The sequence below is a fragment of the Talpa occidentalis genome, unplaced genomic scaffold (genome assembly GCF_014898055.3).
Source record: "Talpa occidentalis isolate TD23 unplaced genomic scaffold, MPIMG_talOcc4v2.1 talOcc4.7, whole genome shotgun sequence".
In the NCBI taxonomy this organism is placed as follows: Eukaryota; Metazoa; Chordata; class Mammalia; order Eulipotyphla; family Talpidae; genus Talpa; species Talpa occidentalis.
In genome coordinates, this window is record NW_023605083.1 from 75,006,267 (window position 1) to 75,032,945 (window position 26,679).

At 37.1% G+C, this 26,679-nt stretch overlaps 1 protein-coding gene across 7 annotated transcripts in view; it reads right to left on the minus strand.

The window, feature by feature from the left end:
• Positions 1–26,679, minus strand: part of FANCC (FA complementation group C) — a 280,667-nt gene that overhangs the window by 51,711 nt on the left and 202,277 nt on the right. For all 7 annotated transcript variants that reach the window (XM_054689352.1, XM_054689348.1, XM_037494448.2 and 4 more), the window contains one exon: positions 5,068–5,232. In XM_054689352.1, the coding sequence (XP_054545327.1) occupies positions 5,068–5,232 (165 nt within the window). The remainder of the gene's footprint in view (positions 1–5,067; positions 5,233–26,679) is intronic.

Here is a 26,679-nt window from a genome sequence, read left to right on the forward strand (position 1 = left end):
GATAACATTCAAAACCATTCAACTACAAAATCTCTCAGTAAATGAGAAACAGAAGGAATTTCCTCAAATTGATAAAGAATACTTACAAAAAGCTTAGATTAATATCATTCTTAATGGTGAGAAACTGAAGCATGACCACTATGATCAGTTACATGCCCATTATTCCAGTTTTTTAACATAGTACTAGAATTTCTAGTGGATGCAAAAAGAACACAAAAGGAAATAAATGCAATATAGACAGGGAAGGAAGAAATAAAACTGTTTTGACTTGCAGGTGACATGATCATCTATGTGCAAAATCTGTAAGAACTGACAAAACAAAAACCAGAAAACAACCATTTGCATTAGGTTTCCCCTCCTTAACGAAATACTTAGATATAAATATACCAAAACATATACAGCAGCAATATGAGGAAAACCACAAAACTCTGATCAGCAAAATCAAATAATAAATGGATAGATATTCATGAATAAGAAGACTCAATATTATCAAGATAACATTTTTTCCCAACTTGATCTACTGATTCATTGCAGTATCAGTCAAACTTCCAGCAAGATTATAAAGATGCAGTAAACTGGCACAACAAACAGGTCAAGGAAATAAAATAGAGTGCACAGAAATAGACCCAAATTAATACAGTCAACTGATTTTTGACAAAGAAATAAGGACAATACAATGGAATAAATATCATATTTTCAGTGGTCTGTTTTTACCTTAAAAAACTAAAAATGGAAATACCATATGATTCAGCAATCATATTTTTGGGCATCTATCCAAAGAACATGAAGCCATCAACTCCAAAAATTACATACTCTACAATGTTTACTGCAGCATTGTTTACAAACTCTAGGACATGGAAAAAACAAAAGTGCTCAATGATAGAGGACAGGATTAAGATATGGTCTATCCATACAATGGAATACTGTTCTACATAAGGAAAGATGAAATGCCATTACAACAAAGTGTAAGGAAGTCAAGGGAATTACACATAATTGCCTTGATGTGATATTGAGACTTAAGTTCTCACTGCCTTTTGCTATGTTTTTGTTTGGGTAGGCTTTTAGGGCTTGTCTTATCTTTTTTATTTTTTAAGGGCTCCCTTTTAGGTTTTGTTTAAATTTCATTACTGCTGTCTTATGTGTTACTTCTACTAATTTTGTTTGAGTATTGTACTGAAGTTAGTATATGACAGGCTATATGTGACATTGTAGATGTCTTGTTTTGTAGATGTGACTTGTTTTGATGGGACACCATGTTACTTTTTTCCTCCTCCACTTTAAGTGATTTAGGTTTTTGTTGCATCAATATTCATTGTTCTATCGCTTTATAATAACACCTTTAGAATTTCTTTCACATAGAGGTGGGTGTTGATAAATTTTTCAGTTTTTGCTTTTCAGCAAAGCTCCTTATTCTTCCTTTTGTCTTGAATTTGATCTTGCTGGGTAAAGGACTGGAAGTCTTTTTCTTTCAGTACTTTAAATTTCTCCTTCTAGTCCCTTCCTGCTTGTAATTTTTCTATTGAAAAGTTCACTGACAATCTAATTGGTGTTTTCTTACAGGTTACGATTTTTTCTCTTGATGTTTTAATGTTCTATTCTTGTCATTGGTTTTCACAGCTTTATTATAACGTGTCTTGGTTTGTGTCTGCCTGGTATTATTTTCTTTGGAACTCTTTGGGTCTCCTGGATCACAAGCTCATTGACCAGATTGAGATCATTTTCAGTAATTATTTCTTTAAATAAATCTTGTAGGCCTTTCTGTTTTTCTTCTCCTTTTGGGCCTTCCCATGATACAAATTTTATTTCTCTTTAACATGTCCAAAGGGCTCGTATACAAATTTAACATTTTTTTCTTTTTTCCTCTATATTCTCTTTGTGTATTCTCCCACCATGTATTTTGTTTTTAGTTTTCTTTTTTTTTTTTTTTTTTTTTTTTTTAATAGAGGAGGCATGCTTTTATTTATTTATTTGTTTGTTTGTTTGTTTTGTTTATACATGCACTGGGTACAGTCAGAAGTGTGGGAGGGTGAGAGAATTCACCAGAGCCAGAGCGGGGAGCAGAGCAGGCAGAAGGACCAAAGTACACTGCTGAGGGGAGCAGCGGGCGGCAGGAGAGGTCTGCGCGCCATGTGGGACCCTCCTCCGGTGGCCGGGGAGCGGCCGGGGATCGAACTGGCGCCGCAGAGGCCGCGGGCAGCTTCGCAACCCAGCGCTCAACCGCTGCGCCACCGGGGAGGCCCACCCACCATGTATTTTGAACTCATTATTTTTCTCCGTTGTGTCTGTCTGCTGTTGAGGCCCTCAAATGTTTTAAAATCAGCTATAGCGTTTCTTAGCTCCATTATTTCTAATTGTGGCTATTTCATATTTTCTTTATCTTTATTCTGTTGTTTTATATTCTGTTTTTTTAAAAAAATCTTTTGCGTTCCAGAAGCATGGTTAGAACTGTTACCTTGAATTCTTCTGCCACATTCTTCAGTTCTGCTGGGTTGGGCTTCTCTTTGGGTTTTTTCACTCTGGTGTTTGTGGTGTGTTCTTCTGTTTCCTCACTTTTACTTTTTTATGGGTTGGAATAGCCATAGATTTCAGACTGTTGCCTTTGCACCTGTTGATATTATCTGAGGACTGGCCCTGGTGAAGAGTAGTAGGTATGAAAGAGGACCAGGGCAGGGAGGCACCAACGGATCACCTCAGTAAACTCAGGCATACGGACTTCCTACTGTGCCGTGGGGACCTGAGGTGTATGGTAGGAATCCACAGTGAAACTCTCATAGACTGGCACCTCCAACCTTAGGTTCTTATAGTATTGGCTATTTTTAAGCACTAGATGTAGGACTAGACATGGTTTGTAGTTGATAGCGCGTCAAAGGGTGGGAGTTGTTCTTATTTCTTTTCCAGCCCAAAGCTTTACCCTGGGGTGTTTGTTCCTCTTACTAAAAGGTACTGGAGGTCTAGATTGTTCAAGTGTTTTGGTTTTAGCCCTAGGTTCCAGGCTGGCACCTATTTTGAATATCTGAGCCTGGTCTTTGAGTAGCTGCCTCTTCTTTGAGACCTAAGTGCTCAACCTGCTTCTCCCTAACAATTCAGGTGCCAGCTATCTACATTGAGAACCTCAGATTCAAGTCAATAATCTTCACTGTGCACACCCACCCAGCAGTTCTCCAAAAGTAAAACCTCCATCCTGGACATCAACTTGCATACTCCCTTATCCAGTGCAGTGCCAGTTCTCAGGAGTACCCAAAGATGGTTTGTGCCTAACTCAACAGCTGTAGGGAACTCTACAAAGCAGAAAGCCAACATAAGAAAAATGGGTATTACAGAATGGGAAGGGGGGGGGGTGCAGGGCGGGATATAGAGAACTTATTCAAGGAAATAATACACAAAACTTTCCACACCCAGGGAAGGAATATACCAGTTCACAAAGCTAAAAGAACACCTAGCTATCTAAATGCAATAAGACCTACATTAAGATACATAGTAGGGCCTCCCCTGGTGGTGCAGCGGTTGAGTGCTGGGCTGCGAAGCTGCCCGCAGCCTCTGCAGCACCAGTTCGATCCCTGGCCACCGGAGAGGGTCCCACATGGCACGACAGACCTCTCCTGCCACACCCACTGTTCCCCTCAGCAGTGTATTTCATCAGTCTGCCTGTACTGTTCCCCGCTCTGGTTCTGGTGAATTCTCTCACCCTCCTGAGCTTCTGACAGTATCCAGTGCTTGTATAAATAAATAAATATTTAAAAAAAAGATACATAGTAGCATAACTAGTAAGAGTTCAAGAAAAAGAAAGAATACTAGAGACAGCTAGAAGAAAAATTAGGTAAGTTATAAGTGCAATGCCATTAGGGTTACATTGGATACCTCAGCAGAAACTCTACAGACAAGGTGAGAATGGAATGATATATTCAAAATACTCAAAGATAAAAGCTGGCAGTCAAAAATACTGTATCCTATAAGATTCTTTTTCAGATATAATGGAGACATAAAGGTCTTTTCTGACAAGCAAAAGATTAAGGAGTTTAGAAGATTTGCATATTTAATAAATCAATATTTTTCAAATTAATCATGTGTGAGGTTACTATGTCCAACTTGGGCAGATGATCCATTAAAAATGCAAGACCAATGGGTTTTAATGTAACACTGTGAAAGTTTTATTGATGTAATTTTAGATTCCACATCACAATTAACCTTTAAAAAGCCACCATTTTCAAATTTTGGTGTGCTATCTGTAGCGTAAATGAGCTAAAAATCAGGCTTTTTACACCCTCTTACTATTATATTAGCATCTATGATCGGCACCTGTATTTTTGCGTGTGCACCTGTAATTATGGACACCTGAGTCTAGAGAGCAGAGGCACATGCACATGTAATGGGGACACCTGTGCCAAGGAGCTGAGGTGGTATGAAAGACAGAAGGAGAATGCCAGAGAGAGTATGTGAGAGAGAACAGAGAAAGACTGTGAAGATTGGCTAGGAAGCCTCCCAGGCCTCCAGCCCGCCCCCCTGCCCTGTCTACCTGCTTGCCTGCCTGCCCTGCACTTGGTTGCTTCACTATAATATCCAAGGAAAATACCCACAATTATCTGAGGTGGCATATAATATATTCCTGTCTTTTTCAACTATGCATATGTGTGAAATTGGATTTTCTTGATGTATTTCAAATAAAACAACATATTGTATCAGACTCAATGCAGAAACTTGTATGAGAAACAAGCTGTCTCCTTTTAAATCAGACCATAATGACATTTGCAAAATTGTAAAAAAAAAGTCACTCTGGTTAAAATTATTTTTTCCTAGGAAAAGAGCATTTTTTCCATAAAATTATGCTATTTGTGTTAACATATGATCAATTTATTTTTATTTTAACATGAGTAAATATTTTAAAAGCATCTGTTTTAATTTCAAATATAGTAAATATTGATATAATACAATTTTTAAAAAACATTAATTGGTATCCTTAATTTTTAAGGTGTAAAATGGTACTTGAGGTCAAAATATTTGAAAAAGGCATCTCGAACACAGGGGAAGTATTCTCAGAAATGGATGACAGGGTAAATGGGCATTACTTACAGCAATAGGGCTTCAGTCACAGCATCAAAGAACTCACGACAGAGTATTTCCTGAGGCTCATGTCCATGGCAGGTCAGGAGTGCCTCCACCAGTGGTTCAAAATCTGGCAGAGTAATAAGTGGGATACAAACTTGTGACAGGGACCTTACTTGCTCCGGAATCATTCTATGGAATAAATAAAATAAGAAATTATTACCCAAATCTCAGAACCACATCTAAATAAAGACATAAAAACTTGACGTTGAAAAAATTGGTCACAGGTCAGTTGCTTTGACCCTCATATAATGAGGACTACCCCAACCACCATCTTGGAACTCTCTTATCTTATGAATTCTCTGGGAAGAAGCCTGATTGCAGCAGTTCCCATTTTAACATCACTAAATTTAACATCACCTCCAACTTATCATTCCTCAAACAACTCTAATATCTTCTCCAAATCTAATCTTTGCCCAGTGTTCCTGATCTCATTTGCTCAGGCCAAAACCTTTTAAGTCCATCCTTGATTCCTTCCTTTCTGTCAAGCTCCCTGTCTTGTACATCAGTAAACATTGTCAGTTCATCTCATTACCTCACAACAATTTCATCACTATGAATGCTGAATTACTGATGAATTATTCTTGACTTTCTAACTAGTAACCTCCAGTCTGGTATACTATAGCTATCTCTTCACATTTTCCTTGCTTCTGCCCACACTCCCACTGTTTATCATCAGAACAGCTATAGCAATCCCTTAAAAAATTCAGATCACTTTATCACTCAAAGCTTTGCAATGGCTTCACACCTCACGGAGAACTAGCCAGGTCATATTCTACCCACCTAAGGGCTTTTGGTGATGGTCTCCCTTCTGTTTCTTCTGGCTTCATCCCCTTGTACTCTTAGCCTTGCCTATTCTGCTCCAGTCTTTCAGGCCTCCAAGACCTGTATCCTCATATGCCAGGTGAGGTCCTATTGCTCACTCTGTCTGGAACACATGGCTAGTTAGCTCCTTTGTTTCATATAAGTGTTAGTCATATGAAGACTTCCTTGACTATCCCATATAAAGTCACTGACCAGTATGATAGAAATCAGTCACAGGTGTAATTTAAATTAATTGAAATAAAATTTAAATTTCCACTTCTCAGTTGCACAATCCACATATGGAATGTTCAACAGCTACATGAGATCAGTGGCTTACATTATTCACAGTACAAATGTACAAGACTTGTCCATTATGGCAGAATACTCTCTTCGACAACACAAGTGTCCTCACCCTCTTGTGTACTTCCTATCACTCTTACCCTGTTTTACTTTTCTTCAGAGCACTTCTCATCATCTAATCTATGATGTATTTACTTGTTTGTTGTTCATGATCTGTTTTTTCCTGCTAGGATGTCAACTCTATGAGAGCAGGCGCGGTTTACTATTTTGCTCACTGCTATGTTTCTTAGCACATAAGAGACAACCCAGGCTCAAGAAACAGATGTTAAATGAATAATAAGTAACTCAAGAAGATGACAGAGAATGTCGGGATATATGCTATTAGATCTTTTCCCAGGTATTTTCATGTATGTTCATAAATCTAGAAATTTAGTCTTCAGTTTTGTGAAACACAAATGGAGCCATGACATAAAATATACAACTGCCCCTTTTAAAAAACGTGTTGCGTATTATTTTAAAAAATGTTATGGAATTTAACAATGTCTCTACCGACATGTGGGTTGTTTCTATTTTTTCACTAGCACAATCACTGCTCAGTGTCCTTACACATACTATATGTGCCCTCCTATAGTTGCATATTAAAAGACTACAAATTTACTTTTTCATCCTTGCTAGTGAAATTATCAACATTCTTGCTCATCTGGACAAAAATGATTCCATTGCATTAATTTGCACTTTAGTATATATACATAGTAGACTACTATTTAACAATCAAAAAAGGTAAATTAATGCCATTCGCAGAAACTTGGATGGAGATAGAGGGACTATGCTCAGTGAAGTAAGCCAGAAGGAAAATGAAAAATATTGGATTTTTTTACTTAGAGGAAGAATATAGGGGAACCATAAGGGAAAATAATAATAATTATAAATTAAAAAATAGCAGGAAACTATAAATCAGAGACATTCTACAAGGGAGGGGGAGGTAGAGGAATCAAAACAAGGGAGAGAAGAACACAAGGGTCTACAGTGATGGTTCATGGGTGAATTGGTGGTGGGAATTTTACAGGGAATACACCTGAAAGGAGTATGCATAGAAGCATGCATTGTACAAAAATGAACAAAGATGTAACACACACACACATACACACACATATATAGCTATATAACTTGCACTTTTCTAATGATTTGTGAGATTATTTATGTTTCTTACCCACTTATATTTCCTCTTCAGAGAATTTGTTTTTAAATTAGTGTATACTTGTTCTATTCATTTATTTAAAAAGTTTTTATCAAACCCTGACTATAATTGAGACTGTTGGAAGTGCCTGTGATACAGGAGCAAAGATGACAAAAATCTAGAAATGGAGAGAAATGATAAAATGTCAAGTATCATTCTGAAAAGTAAAGCATAGTGAGATGTTCAAGAGTGAAGGAGTTTACTGAGAACACTAGATCAAAGATTTAAAGGGAGAGTATAAATGAGCAAGTAAGTGAGCAAAGTAACAATATGAGAAAAATGTTGCAGGAAGATAAAAAGCAAAGCAAAGGCCTTGAGTATGAGAAAACAGCAAGGACGCCCGGGTCTCTAGACTGACGTGAAAGTGGGATGTGAAGGGCAGGAGGAAAGAAAGTCAAGCTTTTATAGATCATCGTAAGAACCTGGATGCTATTTTTTTTTAATTATTTTATACTTTTATCAAACTTATAGATGCAACTACTTTACTCAAATAGCTCTTCAGAGCTTATGAAAAAGAGCTCTTCTCTTTTTCTCTTCTCTTTTGGGAAGAGCTAATGAGAATTTACTTTCAAGCCTAATTGTTCAGATAATCAGTATTTCTGTTCTCCCTAGATTGACCGAATGTTGCTTGGTTTGCTCATTTGCTCATTTTTCTTTGCACTGCTTGCTACTTTAACCCCGTGCTACCACTTCATCTTCTTGACATTTCTCTTAGATCTTTCTGACCTATCCTGTCGTAATCTAGACAGGTTACTTTTCACTCCCTCAGACAGTTGTTTTCTTGGGCACTCCATCCTGGAAATTTTCACTTTCTTCGTCATTTGCATATCTTCTCCTGGATTCCATATCCTCTTCCTTCTCTGCTCACATTTGAGTATATTTTACTCTCACAGTTGATTGATACTTTGGTTGATTACAGAATTCTGATTTTCCCACAGAATTGTGAAGGCGTGTTCCTAGCTTCCAATGTTGTTTTTGAGAAGTCATCTTCTATTAATATCCCTGATACTTTATGTGTCTTGCTTTTACTCGCTGGAGGCATTTTGGATATTCTCTTTGAAATATCACAATGTGTCTTGGTATGAGTTTATTTTTATTCTTTGTGCTAGAAGTACCTTATAAAAGGAAACTTCTTTTACATTATTTCTTCAAAAATTTCCTACCTAGGGCCTCCCTTGGTGGCGCAGCAGTTGAGCGCTGGGCTGCAAAGCTGCCCACAGCCTTTGCAGCACCGGTTCAATCCCCGGCTGCCAGGGAGGGTCCCTCATGGCGCGCAGACCTCTCCTGCCATGCCCGCTGCTCCCCTCAGCAGTGTATTTCATCAGTCTGCCTGTGAATTATCTCACCCCCCCCCACGCTTGTAACTGTACCCAGTGCTTGTATAAATGAATAAATAAATCTTTAAAAAAGATTTCCTACCTAGTCTTTTCTCTATTCTTCTTTCATAAGAATTCTGATTTTTTCAGATATTGAACTTCCTAGACTGTTCTCTCTTATCTTTTCTTCCTTATTTTTTATTTATTGGTCTTTATGTTCTAGATATGGAAAGAATTATTCATTTTTATCTTCCAAGCCCTTTATTATTTTTTATTACCACATTTCATACTCTGGATGCGCACTTTTAATAGCATCCTCTTCCTGTGTAATGGTCAAAATATTCCTTTAATTTTTATGGGAACATTGATATTAGCTAAATTTTATTTTCCTTGAATAATCCTTTCTCTTTATTTGTATTGGTTTCTTCTTTGTATATTAAAATATATTTTTAATATTGTATCCCTTAAATATCTGGTGACCATTATCTTCTTATATTTAATAGGGAGACACTAAAGAACTAGGAGAAAATTACTATGTATATGAGTGGGACAAGCTGATCATGATCTTGCCTCCTGGAACAGTTTTCAGACTTTTTAAGTTCAGAACAGTGTTAGACTATAATTACTGAGAATATCAGTTTTTGTTTCCAGGGCTATAACTACCAGTGCTTATTTTCAAATTAAAATGGAGACAAAAATATTTATTAATTCAGTAAAAGTAACAATAAATCCATTAGCTGTTAATATAATGAAGATTTTTTGTTAAGCAGTATTTTACAAAACAAGAAAACAGTGAGTAGAGTAGCACTATTTTACATTGTTTGCAAATCTCTTTACTATACAGCCTAAAAGAAGGTTGAATTCTTGTATTTACTTCTACCTTTAGTTTGTTGTAGTATGCTGTTTCCGTTAAAGTATTTGAAGAGAATCTAGGCCCATGCAGCATTAAGCATTCTCCCTTAATAATGTCTATCCTACCAATAGCAATATAAAGATTCAATGCTATTCCAATAAAAATCTCAATGACATTCTTCAAAGAAATAGAACAAATACTGATGAAATTCATATAGAACCACAAAAAAACCATGAATAGCCAAAGCCCTACTGATGAAAACAAAAGAGAAAGGAGGTATCACACTTACAAACTTCAAGCTATACTACAAAGCCATAATAATTAAGACAGTTTGGTATTGTAACAAAAACAGACACATAGACCAATGGAACTGAATAAAGAGCCCAGAAATAAAATGACACTTATATGGACAACTGATCTGTGACAAAGGAGCAAAGAATATGCCATCGAACACGGACAGTTTGTTCAATAAATGGTGCTGGGAAAACTGGACCTCCACATGCAAAAAAAAAATGAAACTAGACCACTACCTTTCACCGTGCACAAAAATCAACTCAAAATGGATGAAAGAACTGGACATAAGACCTAAAACCATAAAATATATAGAAGAAAATATAGGTACAACACTACAAGACATACATCACAATAACATCTTTAAAGACTCATCACCCAAAGCAAAGAAAATCAAGGAAAAGACAAACAGCTGGGATTACATCAACTGAAAAGTTTCTGCACAGGAAAAGAGACATTAACCAAAACAGAGAGACACCACACTGACTGGGAAAAAATGTCGACTGATAAGGGGCTGATCGCAAAGATATACAAAGAACTCAGAAGACTCAACAAAACAAAATAAACAATCCAGTCAAGAAATGGGCAGAAGAACTCAAAAGACATTTCCCCAAAGAGGAAATGCAAATGGCCACAGACATATGAAAAAATATTCAACCTCCCTTATAATCAGGGAAATGCAAATTAAAACCACATTGAGATACCACCTTATACCAGTAAGAATAGCACATATCAAATAAACAAGCAACAACAAATGTTGGTGAGGATGTGGTGAAAGAGGAACTCTCCTATATTGCTGGTGGGAATGCAAACTGGTCCAACCACTATGGAAAGCTGTCTGGAGATTCCTCAACCTGCTAAAAATGGAGCTACCATACAACCCAGCAATTTCACTTCTAGGGATCTACCCAAAGGACACAAAAACATCGATTCAAAAGAACACCTGTACCCCTATGTTTATTGTAGCACTATTCACAATAGGTAAAACCTGGAAACAACCCAAATGCCCAAAAATAGATGACTGGATCAAGATGTGAAACATATACACAATGGAATATTATTCAACAATCAAAAAAGATAAACTCATGCCATTCACAGCAACATGGATGGAACTAGAAGGGATTATGCTCAGTGAAATAAGCCAGAAGGAAAAAGAAAAATATCGGATAGTTTCACTTATAGCAGGAATATAGGGAAACCCAGTAAGATATCAGTGTAAAAAAAATAACAACAGTACAGGGCCTCCCCAGTGGCGCAGTTTTGAGCACTGGGTTGGGAAGCTGCCCACAGCCTCTGCAGCGCCAGTTGATCCCCGGCTGCCAGCGAGGGTCCCACATGGCGCGCAGACCTCTCCTGCCCCGCCCGCTGCTCCCCTCAGCAGTGTATTTCGTCAGTCTGCCTGTTCTGTTCCTTGCTCTGGCTCTAGTGAATTCTCTCTCCCTCCCTCGCTTCTGACTGTACCCAGTGCTTGTATAAATAAATAAATAAATAAATAAATCTTTAAAAAAATAATAACTACAAAACACAACAAAGCAAAAACAGACAATTATAAATCAGAGACATACTGCAGGGGAGGAGGAGGGAGAGGGATCAGAGGGAGGGAGGGAGGGAGGGAGAGAGGAGCACAGGGGACTGAGGTGATGGTGTAAGGGTGCATTGGTGAAGGAAACTCTATGGGGACTATACCTGAGGGGGTGGGGGAAGCAAATATTGTTTAAAAATGAACAATGATGTAAAAAATAAAAAAAAAAATAATAAAAAAAATATTACACCAAACTCATTGTTACTTTGGTTCCTGTAAGCCTGTCTGGAAACAGGTATAGCTGCTTACCTTAGGTCTAAAGAATTCTAAAGGGGTAGTCTTTATGCTGATAATGGCTGAAATTAATCACAGTTCACTGTCAAGACTTCCCTTGAAAGCTTCAAGTCTTCAAAGAGAGTCTAGTATTCCAAAATGGTAATATAAGACCTATTCTGTCAATAACAATTTTTCTAGGTAGCAAGATAGATTCCTGGCACTTCTTATTTCACCACCCCCCCTTCTGTTCTCTTTACAAAACACAAAAAAGCAAAAAAATGCTTTTCTTACTTTTCATTGTTTTGTTCTTTTGCATTATGTCCTAGAAGAATTATTTGGCTCATCTGATAATTTGCTGTTCACCTGTATATTCTTTTTAGCTGGGTCTCTGAATTTTCTTCTTTTCCTCTAAGTTTCCTCTTTAAATAATAAGCAGAACTTATTCCTATTTTGAGGATGTGATAGTTTCTGTTATATTCTGAACACAATTCCTTTAAAATAAATCCTATAGTCAATTTCTATTAATTGTGGGTAGGGTGAGGATGTACTGCTATGTGGGGTTGTCAATAAATTATACTCTATGGGCCTCCCCGGTGGCGCAGCGGTTGAGCGCTGGGTTGCGAAGCTGCCCGCAGCCTCTGCAGTGCTGGTTCGATCCCCGGCTGCTCCCCGGCCACCAGAGGAGGGTCCCGCATGGCGTGCAGACCTCTCCTGCCGCCCGCTGCTCCCCTCAGCAGTGTACTTCGGTCCTTCTGCCTGCTCTGCTCCCTGCTCTGGCTCTGGTGAATTCTCTCACCCTCCCGCGCTTCTGACTGTACCCAGTACTTGTTTAAATAAATAAATAAATCTTTAAAAAAAAAAAAATCATGTTTTAAAAAAAAAAAAATAAAAAAATAAAAAATTATACTCTGGGCACTAGAACACCCCAAATATACTTCTGGGAATTTTTGGTAGTCATTTGGTTGTTTGCATCTTCTCCAAAGCTTCCTCCCTCCTTTCCATTGGAAACAAGACATCTGTTATCTCAATTAGGGACAATGAATAGGAAGAAAGTGTACAAGGGCCTAACCAGCTGATTGCCATTCCTGTACTAGCCTGAAAAATTTTCTTGTTGGCTGCCTCTACTCCTTGAATTCACCTCCAAAGTAATTCTTAACTTTTGTACTAGTCCTCTCTTATGAGCTATTTGGGCTGTGGTAGTTTTCTTCAAAAACATCCTACCTACCTACCAATCTTTGTCATAATTTGTGGTTAATCAGGAAAACCTTGTTTGCAGTATTATATATTTACTTGTTAAAATTCCCCATCATGTCTAGGAGTTAGGAGCATAAAGTGAATGGTAGGAAATTCAGGTCCTTAGTTCCACACTTGATTTAATATTCTACACTTTCATCTTATTCTTCTGATTCTAGATTATAAAAGTTTCTATTCTTCAAAGGTCTTATATTTTAGACTTCAAGTCCAATATTTCCACATCATAACTACTTAACATATGGTTTTCGGAATCAGCAGCATCAGCATCAATGGCAGTAGAGTCAAGGCACCTTTCCAGGTCATTCTTACACATTCTTAAATTTGAGAGATGCTTTCCACAACCCAAGTATCAATTTCTATTTAGAAGCTGAAAATTTTGAGGAGACATGATAGAAATGTATTTAAAGGCTTATATTTTTTATTGATGAATTTCCACAAATTATTAGTTATATTTTCTTATTAGTCAACAGTAAAATTCTCAGAGATAAGTTTGGTTCACTACACAATGATTTCTTATGTATGAACAGTTAATTTTTTGTCTTATTCACCTTTTCTAAAATTCACTTCTTTTTCTTCATCACTTTCCTAGAGGATAAAGGTTTCTTTAACATTTATCTTCCACAGTACTTTACTGTCTTTCTCTAACTCACCACTGATGGTGGTTTAGACCTAAAATTAATTAATATGTTTTTTGAGTCTATCATATTATTTGATAACTAATGACATTTAATTTGTATTGTAAATACCTAATTATTTTTGTAATATATGAGATTACTAGGTGGGAGAGAAGGGGGTAAAGTCAAGTATGTGTAAATGTGTGTGTGTACATGCACATGTATGTGAGATGCAGGATGCATTTTAATATGGATATTCTGCACAGAACCTATGAAATATTTTTAATAGAGCAAGGACTCCATGAGTGAAAATTTGTGAAACTAAAAAATATGCCTGAGAATTACAAGTACTCATAATAAATCTACAATTCTAAAATAAAGAGAAGGGGAGGCAGTGCTTTTGCCCTCCATAGCCTCAATGTCTGCAGTTTTGACTCTTCTATTTAACTTTCTAAAATAAAATCAATTCTCTCCCATCCTCATAAAAGAAAGGAGAGTCTCATTGATGACTGAGTAGGTGGAAAATATGACTCTGGAACAATGATATTTATTAAGCACTGAAGAACAGATACAACCGAATGTATCTTCCAATTAGACTGTAAAAGGTCCAAGAAAAATTTCCTGAAAAATTCTGAATTCTCATATAAACGTATGTCGGTCTTGATTCTACCAAAATGAAGGCAGGCTCAATGATACTCTTCTGAAGGCTTCAAAGCTCCCACAGCTTTCAGAGTTTCGTCTTTTGGTCTAAAGCACCCCAGAACAAAAAACTCCACAGAAAACTAATTGTAACAATAAACCAGTTCAGTAAAGCAGCAGTTTACAAAATTAACAAACAAAAATCAGTAGCCCTCTTATATGCAAACAACCAATCTGAAGAAGAAATCAAGAAAACCATTACAATTGTACTCAAAAAAATTAAATATCTGGGAATAAACCTAATAATAGAGGTGAAAGACCTATACAAATAAAATTACAAAACACTGTTAAAAGAAATAGAAGGGCCTCCATGGTGGCACAGGTGGTTGAGCGCAGTGCTGTTCACAGCCTCGGTAGTGCCGGTTCGATCCCCGCCGGCGAGCAGACCTCTCCTGTCTCACCCGTTGCTCCCCTCAGCAGTGTATTTTGTCAGTCTGCCTATTCTGTTCCCCGCTCTGTATCTGGTCAATCCTCTCACCCTCCCACGCATCTGGCCTGTACCCCAGTTCTTGTATAAATAAAATAAATCTTTTAAAAAAAGAAATAAAGACGACACAATGAAATGGAGAGAGAAGAATTTTAACAAGTAAATATATAATACTACTTCTTCTCATGGAGCAGAAGAATTAACATGATCAAAATGGCCATCCTACCAAAAGTAATTTATAGTGCAATTCCAATAAAAATCTTAATGGCATTCTTCAAAGAAAATAGAATAAATAGGGGCCTCCTTGGTGGCACAAGGGTTTAAGTCTCAGCACTATGAAGGTATCTGCATGAGTTCAATCCCTGGCCAGGGAGCTAACCTATATAGTGCAGGAGTCCACTCCTGTCTCGCCTGCTACTCCCCTCAACAGTGTATTTCAGTACATCCACTCTATCTCTGGTGAATCCTCTCAACCCCCCCCCCCACACACACACACCTCTGGCCTGCACCCCAGCTCTTTATAAATAAAGAAAATAAATAAAGAGAAAATAGAACAAATATTGGTGAAATTCATATGAAATCACAAAAAAACATCAAAAAGCCAAAGCTCTCCTGACTAAAATGGGGAAGAATGGAGATATTATACTCTCAGACTTTGAACTATACTGCCAAGTCATAATAATTAAAACAGCATGGGGCTGGAACAAAAACAGACACACAGACCAATAGCATCAAATTGAAAACCCAGAAATAAAGCCACACACATATGATCAATTAACCTATGACAAAGGAGCAAAGAATGGGCTCTGGAACAAGGAAAGTCTCTTCAAAAGATGGTGCTGGGAAAACTGAACTGCTATAGGCAAAAGAATGAAACTATATTACTATCTCCCACCATACACAAAATGAATACACAAAAAATCAAATCAAAATGGATAAAAGACTTGAATATAAGACCTGAAACCATAAAATACATAAAAGAAAACATAAGCACAACACTCCATGACATAGATCTCAGAAACAACTTTGAGAACTCATCCCGGAAGCAAAGAAAATAATGAAGGAAAAGGTAAACAGCTGGGACAACATCTAACTAAAAAAATCTGTACAGCAAAAGAGACAATAACCAAAACAAAGAGACAACCTACAGATTGGGAGAAACTATTTGTACTTCATACAGCTGATAAGGGACTGATATAAAATACAGACAAAGAACTTACACAACTCAACAAAAACAAACAGCCCAGCCAAAGTATTGGTAGAACTAAACAGACACTTGTCCAAAGTAGAAATGCATATGGACAACAGGAATGTGAAAAAATGCTCAACATCACTTATCAGGGAAATGCAAACCCAAACCACAATGAGATACCTTCTCACACCTGTGAGAATAGCCCATATTAAAACAACAACAACAACAAAACTGGTAAGAATAAATGCTGTCGAGGATATAGAGGAAAAAGGAACCCTCCTACACTGCTGGTGGGAATACAAACTGATCCACCCACTACGGAAAGCTGCGTGAAGGTTCCTAAAATTAGTAAAAATGGATCTACCACATGACCCAGCAATTCCACTCCTAGAAATCTACTGAAAGGACACAAAAACATTAATTCAAAAGGAAACCAGCATCCCTATTTTTATTGCAGCACTATATACAATAGCTAAGATATGGCAACAACCTAAATGCCCAGAAGCAGATCAATGGATCAAGATGTGGTATATATACACAATGGAATTACCATTCAGCAATCAAAAAAGATAAACTCATGCCATTCACAGCAACATGGATGGAGCTAGGAGGGATTATACTCAGTGAAATAAGTTAGAGGGAAAAAGAAAAATATCGAATAGTTTCACTTATAGGAGGAATATAGGAAACCCTAACAAAGGGTCAAACAAAAAAAGACAAAACTTGGAGGCAACTATAGATCTGAGGCATACAGCAGGGGAGGGAGAGGTGTCAAAACTGGGGAGGGAAGAGGACAAGGGACTATGGTGACTTTCATGGGCGATGAGATTTATGGAGACTACACCTGAGGGGAAAAATCAAATAGTCTACAAAAAGAACAACTATCTAAGAAAATAAAGTTTACTCAATAAAAAAAATTCTGTATTTGTAAAAACAACAAAATAAAATTTTCCCAGAGCAAGGGAATCCAACATCAGACTGGATTACACTAAGCAGTAGGTCTTGATTGATTGTGAGACCAGTATTTCCAATGATTTTTGCATAAGAATTCTACTGCACAAGGCTCAACAGTAACCATATAATCCAGGAAATATCTTCCCATGTAGTTGTACTGAAGCTTCCAAACCATCTGTAGCAAACCATAGGATACAGGATAAACTACTGCTCAGAAAATCCATGTCGCTCCTTCTAGCTATTTCATAGCAAAGAACAAGACAGACTTCAAATGTTCTGTCAATGAACTTTACATTTTACTTGGTGGCCAGTGAAACTCAAACACTTTGATTAGGGCCTCCCTGGTGGTGCAAAGGGTTAAGTCTCAGCACCATGAAGCTATTGGCAGCCACTGCAGCACAAGTTTGATCCCTGGCCTGGGAGGTAACCCACATGGTGCAGCAAACCTATCCTGTTTCTCCTGCTGTTTCCCTCAGCAGTGTATTTCAGTAGAGCTGCCTGATTGCTCCCCACTCTGTCTCTGGTGAATCCTCTCTCACCCCCTTCCTCTCACCCCTTCCCCCACCTCTGGCCTGCACTCCAGCTCTTGTATATATAAATAAATAAATCTTTAAAAAAAAAACCAAAACATTATAATTAAACCATGTATCAGACCTCTAGAAATAACGGAAAAGAAAACTAAATAGATTTTTTTTTCCCCCCCAGCTTGGGCAACTTACACATCTGAAGTTATTAGATTAATTTTATGCATTTCTATGATGTTTTTGAATCTTTTCAAATAAACTTTAAATATTCAAGTGGCAACAAGTGGGGAGAAATGTATCGAGGCACTCTCTCAAAAAACCAAAAACCAAAAACCAAAAACCAAAAACCCAAAAAAAAAACCCCAAAGAAAAACAGCTTATCATAGGTTATACAATGTTTAAGTTTGGGAGGCTTTTGAATGCTTTAACATTGGAAGTCATGCCCGTTAGGAAGAAAGTAATGATAAAATTCAAGTTTCACAACAAATGGATATATCTGGGCTCAAATATACAGAAATAATTTGTCTACTATGCTATTTTTGGATTCAACTTTTTATTTGTAATTTTAAAAAAATATACAGATAACTTCAAATATGCAGGAGCAATTTTTGCATTATCATCATACATATATTAATTATTATAACTTATTTCAGCAAGAACTATTATGTTTTTAGTTTGCCTGACAGCTCCTTCAAATGCTATGATGGGGCCTCCTCAGTGGTGCAGCGGTTGAGCGCTGGGTTGCAAAGCTGCTTGCAGCCTCTGCAGCGCTGGTTCGATCCCTGGCTGCTCCCGGCCACTGGGGGAGGGTCCCACATGGCTCGCAGACCTCTCCTGCCGCCCGCTGCTCCCCTCAGCAGTGTACCTTGGTCCTCCTGCCTGCTCTGCTCCCCACTCTGGCTCTGGTGAATTCTCTCACCCTCCCGCGCTTCTGACTCTACCCAGTGCTTGTATAAATAAATAAATAAACCTTTAAAAAAAAAAACAACAAATGCTATGATGATGCTATCCCATGACCTGATTTCATAAAATCCATTTCTACTAGAGATGAGAGCATACTTAGCTGAATTATAATTTACTAGAGAGTTGAGTTCTGAATCTCAAACAAGCTCTTAGAGATCCAGGTTCTTATATGAATGGAAAACAAAATTTCCTGGCTGTAGGTCTTAAAAGCGGGACATTAAAAGCTCATAAAGAAGTTTATCTAACAAGGATCTTAGGCCACAATAGGGTCTCCCTGGTGGTGCACGGGGTTAAGACAACATATGAAGCTGTCTGCAGCCTCTGCAGCACAAGTTGGATCCCCAGCCAGCCAGGGAGCAACCCACATGGCACAGCAGACCTCTCCTGACTCGCCCACTATTCCCCTCAGGAGTGTACTTGGGTCAATCTGCCTGTTCTGTTCCCCACTCTGTCTGTGGTGAATCCTCTCACCTCCCCCCCACCACGCCTCTAGTCTGTACCCCAGCTCTTGTATGCATAAATATTTTAAAAAATCCACAATAAACATCATCCAACATAGAAAATTAGGTATGTGTCTATGTGTCAGTATCCAGAGGATATTTTACCAGCACAGTCATCTTATACTCTTGGTAAATTCAGAAATATAAAAATTCAAGAGTTCTACTGATTACATTACAGATTTCTATGACTTACAATACACTATACTACTAACCAAGTCAATCATTATCTTTGCTGTTACTGTCAACTGGGATGCCAGAAAGGACAGCCTTCAGTGGAGTTTGCCTTGAGCTAGGGCATTTTTCATAATGTTTTTGGAAAACATTCATCCTCAGTGAAGACACAATTGTGAATTTGGGAATGAATCTGTCCCTCAAAATGGCCCATTCTGGCACACAAAGAAATTCTTTAGCTATAGAGAGCATATCAGGTAATAATGTTCAGAAAACACTCCTAATTTTGGCAAGTGGAATTTAGAAGCCTTTCTGAACAGCTATCTTTTCTGTTCAAGGGTGAGAAAAGGAAAAGCACAAATAATTCTGAGGAAAGTTTGGAGAAACCAACATAATTAAATAATGGGTAAAGGGCAAAAAGAGAAAAAAATGCTCCAGAGAGGAATAAATATAAGTAATCTAAGGCTGATTAAAAATAATAAACTTTCCATGTATTGCTGCTATACTAGAAACATGAATCTGAGGTAAGAAACAGTTCCATTATTATGAATACTATCCTTTTATTTTTGGTATATTATCAGGTAACACTATTTTGGTTTAAAAGTTTAATGATAAAATACATAGAGAAAGAAAATAATTCTAGCAACAACTATGATCATTATTGCTCAGGTTTTATAATGCTAAATTTTATTAATATTTCTATTTGATATTGCTAAGGAAGTAAACTACTGCAATTATAGTTGAAATCACCTTCCCCACCCCATTTTCTTCTCCTTCATGAGAGTAAGCGCTCCCATGAAGCTGGTATAGGTCCCATTTATCTAATTTCAAAACTTTTATTTCATATATATATATATATATATATATATATATATGGTTTTGAGTATTTTAACATTTTACATAAGTAATGACTCACGGATATCTTTTTACAACTCGCTTGTTTTGTTTATTACGTTTTTGGGATTATGTATTTGGAAAATGTACTTCTATTTCATTCATGACTATCTCTTTCAGTACAAATATGAAGCAAGATTGAGCCTATCCTTACAGACAGTTCTGTTTAAGTATTCTTGACCTATTTTAATAAAAAATTGTAGTAGGATGCTACCAAATTGCTCTCCAACTTAGTTGTGCCTATTTATTTATGTTATCGGCAACATCCTGGAATTCTCTTTCCCCATAATCTAATTAACTCATATTGCAGTTTTCATTTTCCTGAAATCAAATGAATTTGAAGAATGTGTTTAATATGGAAAAAACACATAACATAAAATTTAAAAATTTAACATCTCAACCATTTTTAAGTGTATAGTACAATTCTGTTAACTATATGTACCTTCTTGTGCAACAGATATCTAGACATTTTTGATCCTGCAAATCCAAAGTTCTGTACCCACTGAATAATTACTCCCCCTTTTCACCTGCTGCTCAATGGACCTGGCAACCACCATTCTACTTGTTTCTACTAATTTTTTAAAAATTTATTTATTTATACAAGAACCGGGGTATAGGCCAGATGTGTGGGAGGGTAAGAGGATTCACCAGAGACAGAATGGGGAACAGAACAGGCAGACTGACGAAATACACTGCTGAGGGGAGCAGCGGACAAGACAGGAGAGGTCTGTTGTGCCATGTGGGACCCTTGCTGGCTGGCCGGGATGGAACCAGCACTGCAGAGGCTGCGGACAGCTTCACAGCACAGCCCTCAACTGCCTGCACCACCAGGGGAGGCCCTGTTTCTACTAATTTAGATGCTTCATGTAAGTGGAATCATGCAGTATTTGTCTTTTTGTGACTTACTTCACTTATCATAATGCCCTTGAGGTTAATATATATTGTAGCATATGAAGGAAATTCCTTTTTAAAGGCTGAATAATATTCCATTGTATGCACATACTACATTTTCCTCATTCATCCATTGTTGACATTTAAGCTGCTTATACTTTTTGGTTATTGTGACTGATACTGTAACAATATGGTTGTGCAAAAATACTTCTTTAAATCTTTTTTTTAGTTCTTTAGTTCTTTGATATAAATGCTCAGAAATGGGATTGCCAGATGATATGGTAATTCTACTTTTACATTTTTTAAAAAGATTTATTTATTTATGCATACAAGAACTGAGGTACAGGCCAGAGGTGTGTGTGGAGGTGAGCGGATTCACCAGAGTGAGGAAGAGAACAGGCAGACTGACTGAAATATACTGCTGAGGGGAGCAGCGGGCGAGTCAGGAGAGGTCTGCTGCACCATGTGGGTATCTCCCTTGCTGGGGATCTAATTCATGCTGCAGTGGCTGTGGATAGCTTCGTAGGTTGCGTCTTAACCCCTTGCACCACTAGGGAGGCCCTAGTTTTACATTTTTGAGGGACCTAAATACTGCTTCCATGATGCTGCACTTTTTACATTCCCACCAACATTGTACAAGGGATCCACCCACTTGTTGCACAGCTTCACCAAAACTATTTATTTTCTAATTGAGGGGTGATAGTCATCCTAATGGGTGTGAAGTGCTATCCCAATTGTGATTGATTTTCATTTCCCTGATGATTATTTGGGTTGAACATATTTTCAAGTGGTTGTTGGTCATCTGTATATCTTCTTTGAAGAAATGTTGATTTGAGTCCTTTGCCCTTTTTGTTGTTGTTGTTGTTGTTGTTGGTTTTGAGCAACAGAAATTCCTTATTTATTCTGCATATCAATACCTTGTTAGACAATTTGTAAATATTTCCATCCATTCCATAGGGTGTTTTCACTTTATTGTTTTCCTAAGTGCACAGATGTTATAAAGTTTGATATAGTCCCATTTGACTCTTACTTTTGTTGCAGGACTTTTGATGTAGTATCCAAGAAACCACTGTCAAATTCAATGCTATGAAGATTTTCCTATATGTCTTCTCCTAGGAGATTCATAGTTTTGAAGCTACATTTAGGTCTGTATTTCATTTTGAATTTTTATTTAGGCAATAAAATTACCTTTTTCTTTTTCACACAACATTCATTTTCCCAACATCATTTATTGAACAATTATTTTTTTTGATTATTCCACAAGTGAATGAAACCATCTTGTAATTTGTATTTCATTTTCTTTTTTTTTAAATTTTTTTATAATAAATTTTATTTTTATATTCCCCATACAATTGCAACCCCCTTATTTTGACCCCAATCCCTCCCCTCCCGCCTCCTACCCCCCATGGAGTGTCTCTGGTTCATAGTTTTTTGTTGATTTTGATTTTCACTTTCTTATAGTTATTCATTTTCCTGGTCCCTTATTTAAGTTTTCTAGATTCCTGCTATGAGTGAGACCATCCGGTATTTTTCTTTTTCTTTCTGGCTTATTTCGCTGAGCATGATCCCTTCCAGCGCCATCCATGTTGCTGCAAATTGCATGTGTTTATCTTTTTTGAATGCTGAGTAATATTCCATGGTATATATGTACCACATCTTCTTGATCCAGTCATCTATTTTTGGGCATTTGGGTTGTTTCCAAAGCTTAGCTATTGTAAATAGTGCTGCTATAAACATAGGGGTGCAGGTGCTCTTTGGAATTGATGTTTCTGTGTCCTTTGGATAAATACCTAGGAGTGGAATTGCTGGATCATATGAAAGCTCTATGTTTAGTAGGTCCAGAAATCTCCACACAGCTCTCCATAGTGGTTGGACCAGTTTGCACTCCCACCAACAATGCAGAAGAGTTCCTTTTTCTCCACACCCTCGCCAACATTTGTTGTTGCTAGTTTTTTTAATATGTGCCATTCTCACTGGTGTAAGATGGTATCTCATGGTAGTTTTGATTTGCATTTCCCTGATTACAAGTGATGTTGAACATTTTTTCATATGCCTGTTGGCCATTTGCATTTCTTCTTCAGAGAAGTTTCTTTTAGCTCTTCTGCCCATTTTTTGACTGGATTATTTTCTTTGTTGTTGTTGAGTCTCATCAGCTCTTTGCAGATTTTTGTGATCAGTCCTTTATCATTAGTGTTGTGTGCAAAAATTTGAACAATTATTTTGCTTACCATTATCCCCTCTAGTTTCACTCATGTTGTCACAAATGGTGAGAGTTCGCCTTTTTTATAGCTGAGGACTATTCCAATCATGTGCATATACACCATATCTGATTAATCCACTTATTTGTTGTTGGATATTAAGGGTAAAATTTCCATAGTCTTGCTATTGTAAATAGTACTAGAATGAACATAGAAGTGCATATATCCCTTCAAATTAGATTAGTATTTTTGTTTCTTTGGGGAAGATACCAAAACTATTTGGTATCAAATAGGCATTTGTTGGATCATATGATACTTACTTTTAATGCTTTGAGAAACCGCCACACTGTTTTCCATATAATATGGACCAGTCTGCATTCCCACCAATATTGTATGAGGATTTGTTTTTCATCACACCCTATCAACACTTGCTGTTTCTAGTCTTACTGGTAAGGACTATTCTCACAAGTGTAGGTGGTATTTCATTGTGGTTTTGATTTGCATTTCCCTAATGACAAGTGATGAGGGGCATTTTTTCATGTGCCTGTTGGCTATCTGTATGTCTTCTCTGGAGAAGTATATATCTATTTCTTCTGTCCATTTTTGATTGGTTTTCTCTTATATAGAGTTCTTTATAGATTTTGAATATTAATCACTTGCTAAATGAATCATGCAAAAATTTTCTCCCCTTTGGTAGTGTATCTTTTTGCTCTAATGTTAGTGTTCTGTACTGTGCAGACACTTCTTATTAATTTTATTTACCTTTTTTCCCAGACATTTCTTATTTTGATATGGTACCATTTGTTTATTTTTGCTGTGGTTTCTTTCACTAATTGGCAGGCAAATGTTGAACCATCCTTGTATGTTAGGAAAAAAATCCAAGTTGGTCATGGTGTTTGATTCTTTTAATGAACTGTTAAATTGGTTTGCTAAGATTTTGTTAAGATTTTTGTATCTATGTTTATTAGGGATATTGGTCTGTAATGCTCAAGTCATTATTAATTCATTCCTTCTGCTATCTTTGAATTTAATATGTTCTTCTTTTTCCAGTTCTTTGAGATATAAAGTTAGGTTGCTGATTATGATCTTTGTTCTATTTTTTTCCTATTCCAAACAAGTATATTAGAAAGGGAGGTAGGGAGGCATTGATAAAAGTGGTCATTGTGAAAGCCTCTGGGGAGCCCCAATTTAGGATAGGGAACAGAGGAGCCTTTGCTCAGGATGAGTGTGGTTGCCAGGGACTGGAGGGGTAGCAATGGAACACCAGAGGGAAATCTTATGGGGTGCAATATCAGGTACCATGGGACTGGGGCAGAGGTCCTGTGGGGTTGAGGGACATGACCTAAAGCAGGAGCACTGGGGCTGGGGTCCACAGGAAGGAGGAATGAAGAGGTGTAGGGCCAGGATGGAGAGAGCATGGAAGGCACAGGCCCTGGGGGTCATGGTTGGATCAGGAGAGGGCCAATACCTGCAAAGGTGGAGCAGTTTCTGTAGCAACTCAATCTCTTCTTTTTAAATAAAGACCTTTACCCATATTTATATCCCTCTTAGTACTGCTTTTCCTGTATCCCATAAGTTTGGTGTATTGTATATTCATTTTCATCTGTCTCAAGATATTTTCTAATTTCCTTTGTGACTTCTTTTTTGACCCACTGATTGTTCAGCAACCACTGTGTTGCTTAATATGCACATTTTGTGAATTTTCCAGTTTTCCTCCTAATTATGGATTTCTACTTTCATACCATTGTGGATGGAAAGATAACTGATATGGTTTTTCTCTTAAATCTGTAAATTAATACTTATTTTGTGATCTAACATGTGATTTATTCTGCAGAATGTTTGTTCTATGTGTGCTTACAAAGAATGTGTATTCTGCTGTTACTGGAGTTTGTCTTTTTTTTTTTAGGTCTAATTGGCCTATTAATGTTGTTCAAGTCCTCTGTTTCCTTAATGATCTTCAGTCTAGTTGAATTATCCATTATTGAAAGTGGGATACTGAGATCTATAATTATTTTGCCTCATATGTTTTGGTGCTCTGCTGTTAGCTACCTATTATTTATAATTGTTTTATCTTCCTGGTAAATGGATCCTTTTATATGTTAACATTACACATTGCCATTCTTTGTCTCCTGTAACAGTTTTTGACTTAAAGCATACTTTATCTAATTTAAATATGGCTACTATAGCTCTCTTGTGGTAATTATTTGTACTTTCAGTCTATGTAAATTCTTACATCTAAAATTAGTCTTTTTAAAAAAGATTTATTTATTCATTCATACAAGAACCTAGGTACAGGCCAGATGTGCAGGAAGGTGGGAGGATTCACCGAGACAGAGTGGGGAGCAGAACAGGCAGACTGACTGAAATACACTACTGAGGGGAGCAGCAAGTGAGACAGGAGAGGTCTTTTACGCCATATGGTATCTCCCCAGCCTGCCAGGATCAAATGAGCACTGCAGAGGCTGTGGACCGCTTCACAGTGCTGCGCCAACTGCCTGCACCACCAGGGAGGCCCTAAAAATAGTCTCTTATAGAGGGAATATAATGGTATCTTATTTCATTGTTGTTGTTTTTATCCACTAAGTCACTCTACGCATTTTGATTGGAGATTTTAATCAAATACATTTAAAATAATTTAAATTGGGTAGGAGGACTTACTATTGCCAATTTGCTGTTTTTTGTATGTCTTCCAGGTCCCCCATTTTTTTCTCTTTCCTGTTTTGTTTTGTTGATTTTTTTTTTTTGTGGGAATATGTTTTGCCCTTTCATTTTCCTTTGTGATTCTCCAATAGGTATTTTATATGTTGTTATCATGGGGATTAGATAAGCATCTTAGACTTATAATGATCTATTTTAAACGTCTTAACAACTTTGCTTGCATATACAAGTCCTACTTATATCTCCTCCCTGCCTTTAATATTGATGTCATAAGTTAAATCTTTTTATAATTTTTATCCATTAGCATAGTTTAATAGTTGGAGTTAATTTTGACTTTTAAGATTTTTTCCCCAAGTCTGATAAGTGTTTACTAGGTTCTGATAGCATATGTTTCAAAAATATCAATTAGAAAATTGTTTTATAAATTCAGTCAATTCTTTTACCCAATTATTATCATGTGTTCTATTAGCGCTCCTCAATATCTGAAACTTCTGGGACTGAGCCTTCAATAAATGAAATTCGAAAGGAGTTATGCTTTAGCACTTTTATATGTGATCAGCTGAAGCTGTGAAAATCCAAAAAAGTATCACATTAACAAAGTTCCATGGCTACCTTAGAGTTTTGGGTTTTCTGTGGAGGAGAGTTTAAAGGATTGAATGTAAATAAATTATTCTTGTTTTCAGATGTCAGGAAGATGGACTGAAGAAAGAAGGTATAAGCAGAGACTGCTACATAGGGCATAAACCTGTGGTGCTCAAATTGTCACATAGATAGTAAACTATACCTCAGCAGGTATTTGGCCACAAGATGTAAGGTTTTCAGTACAGAGTAGTTATGTGAATGATGCCCTTAGAGTAGTGCAGGGTATAATTTACACAGGTAATGTACTTAGTAGACACTGGTGTCAGTTCACACATATTGAATGAGTGAGTGAATGAAAACTGATAGCTACATCATGACATACCATTTCTGATCCACTCACTATCTTTTAGGTTTTATACCAAAATTAAGTAGGTTATACACTATCATTATACTGTTACA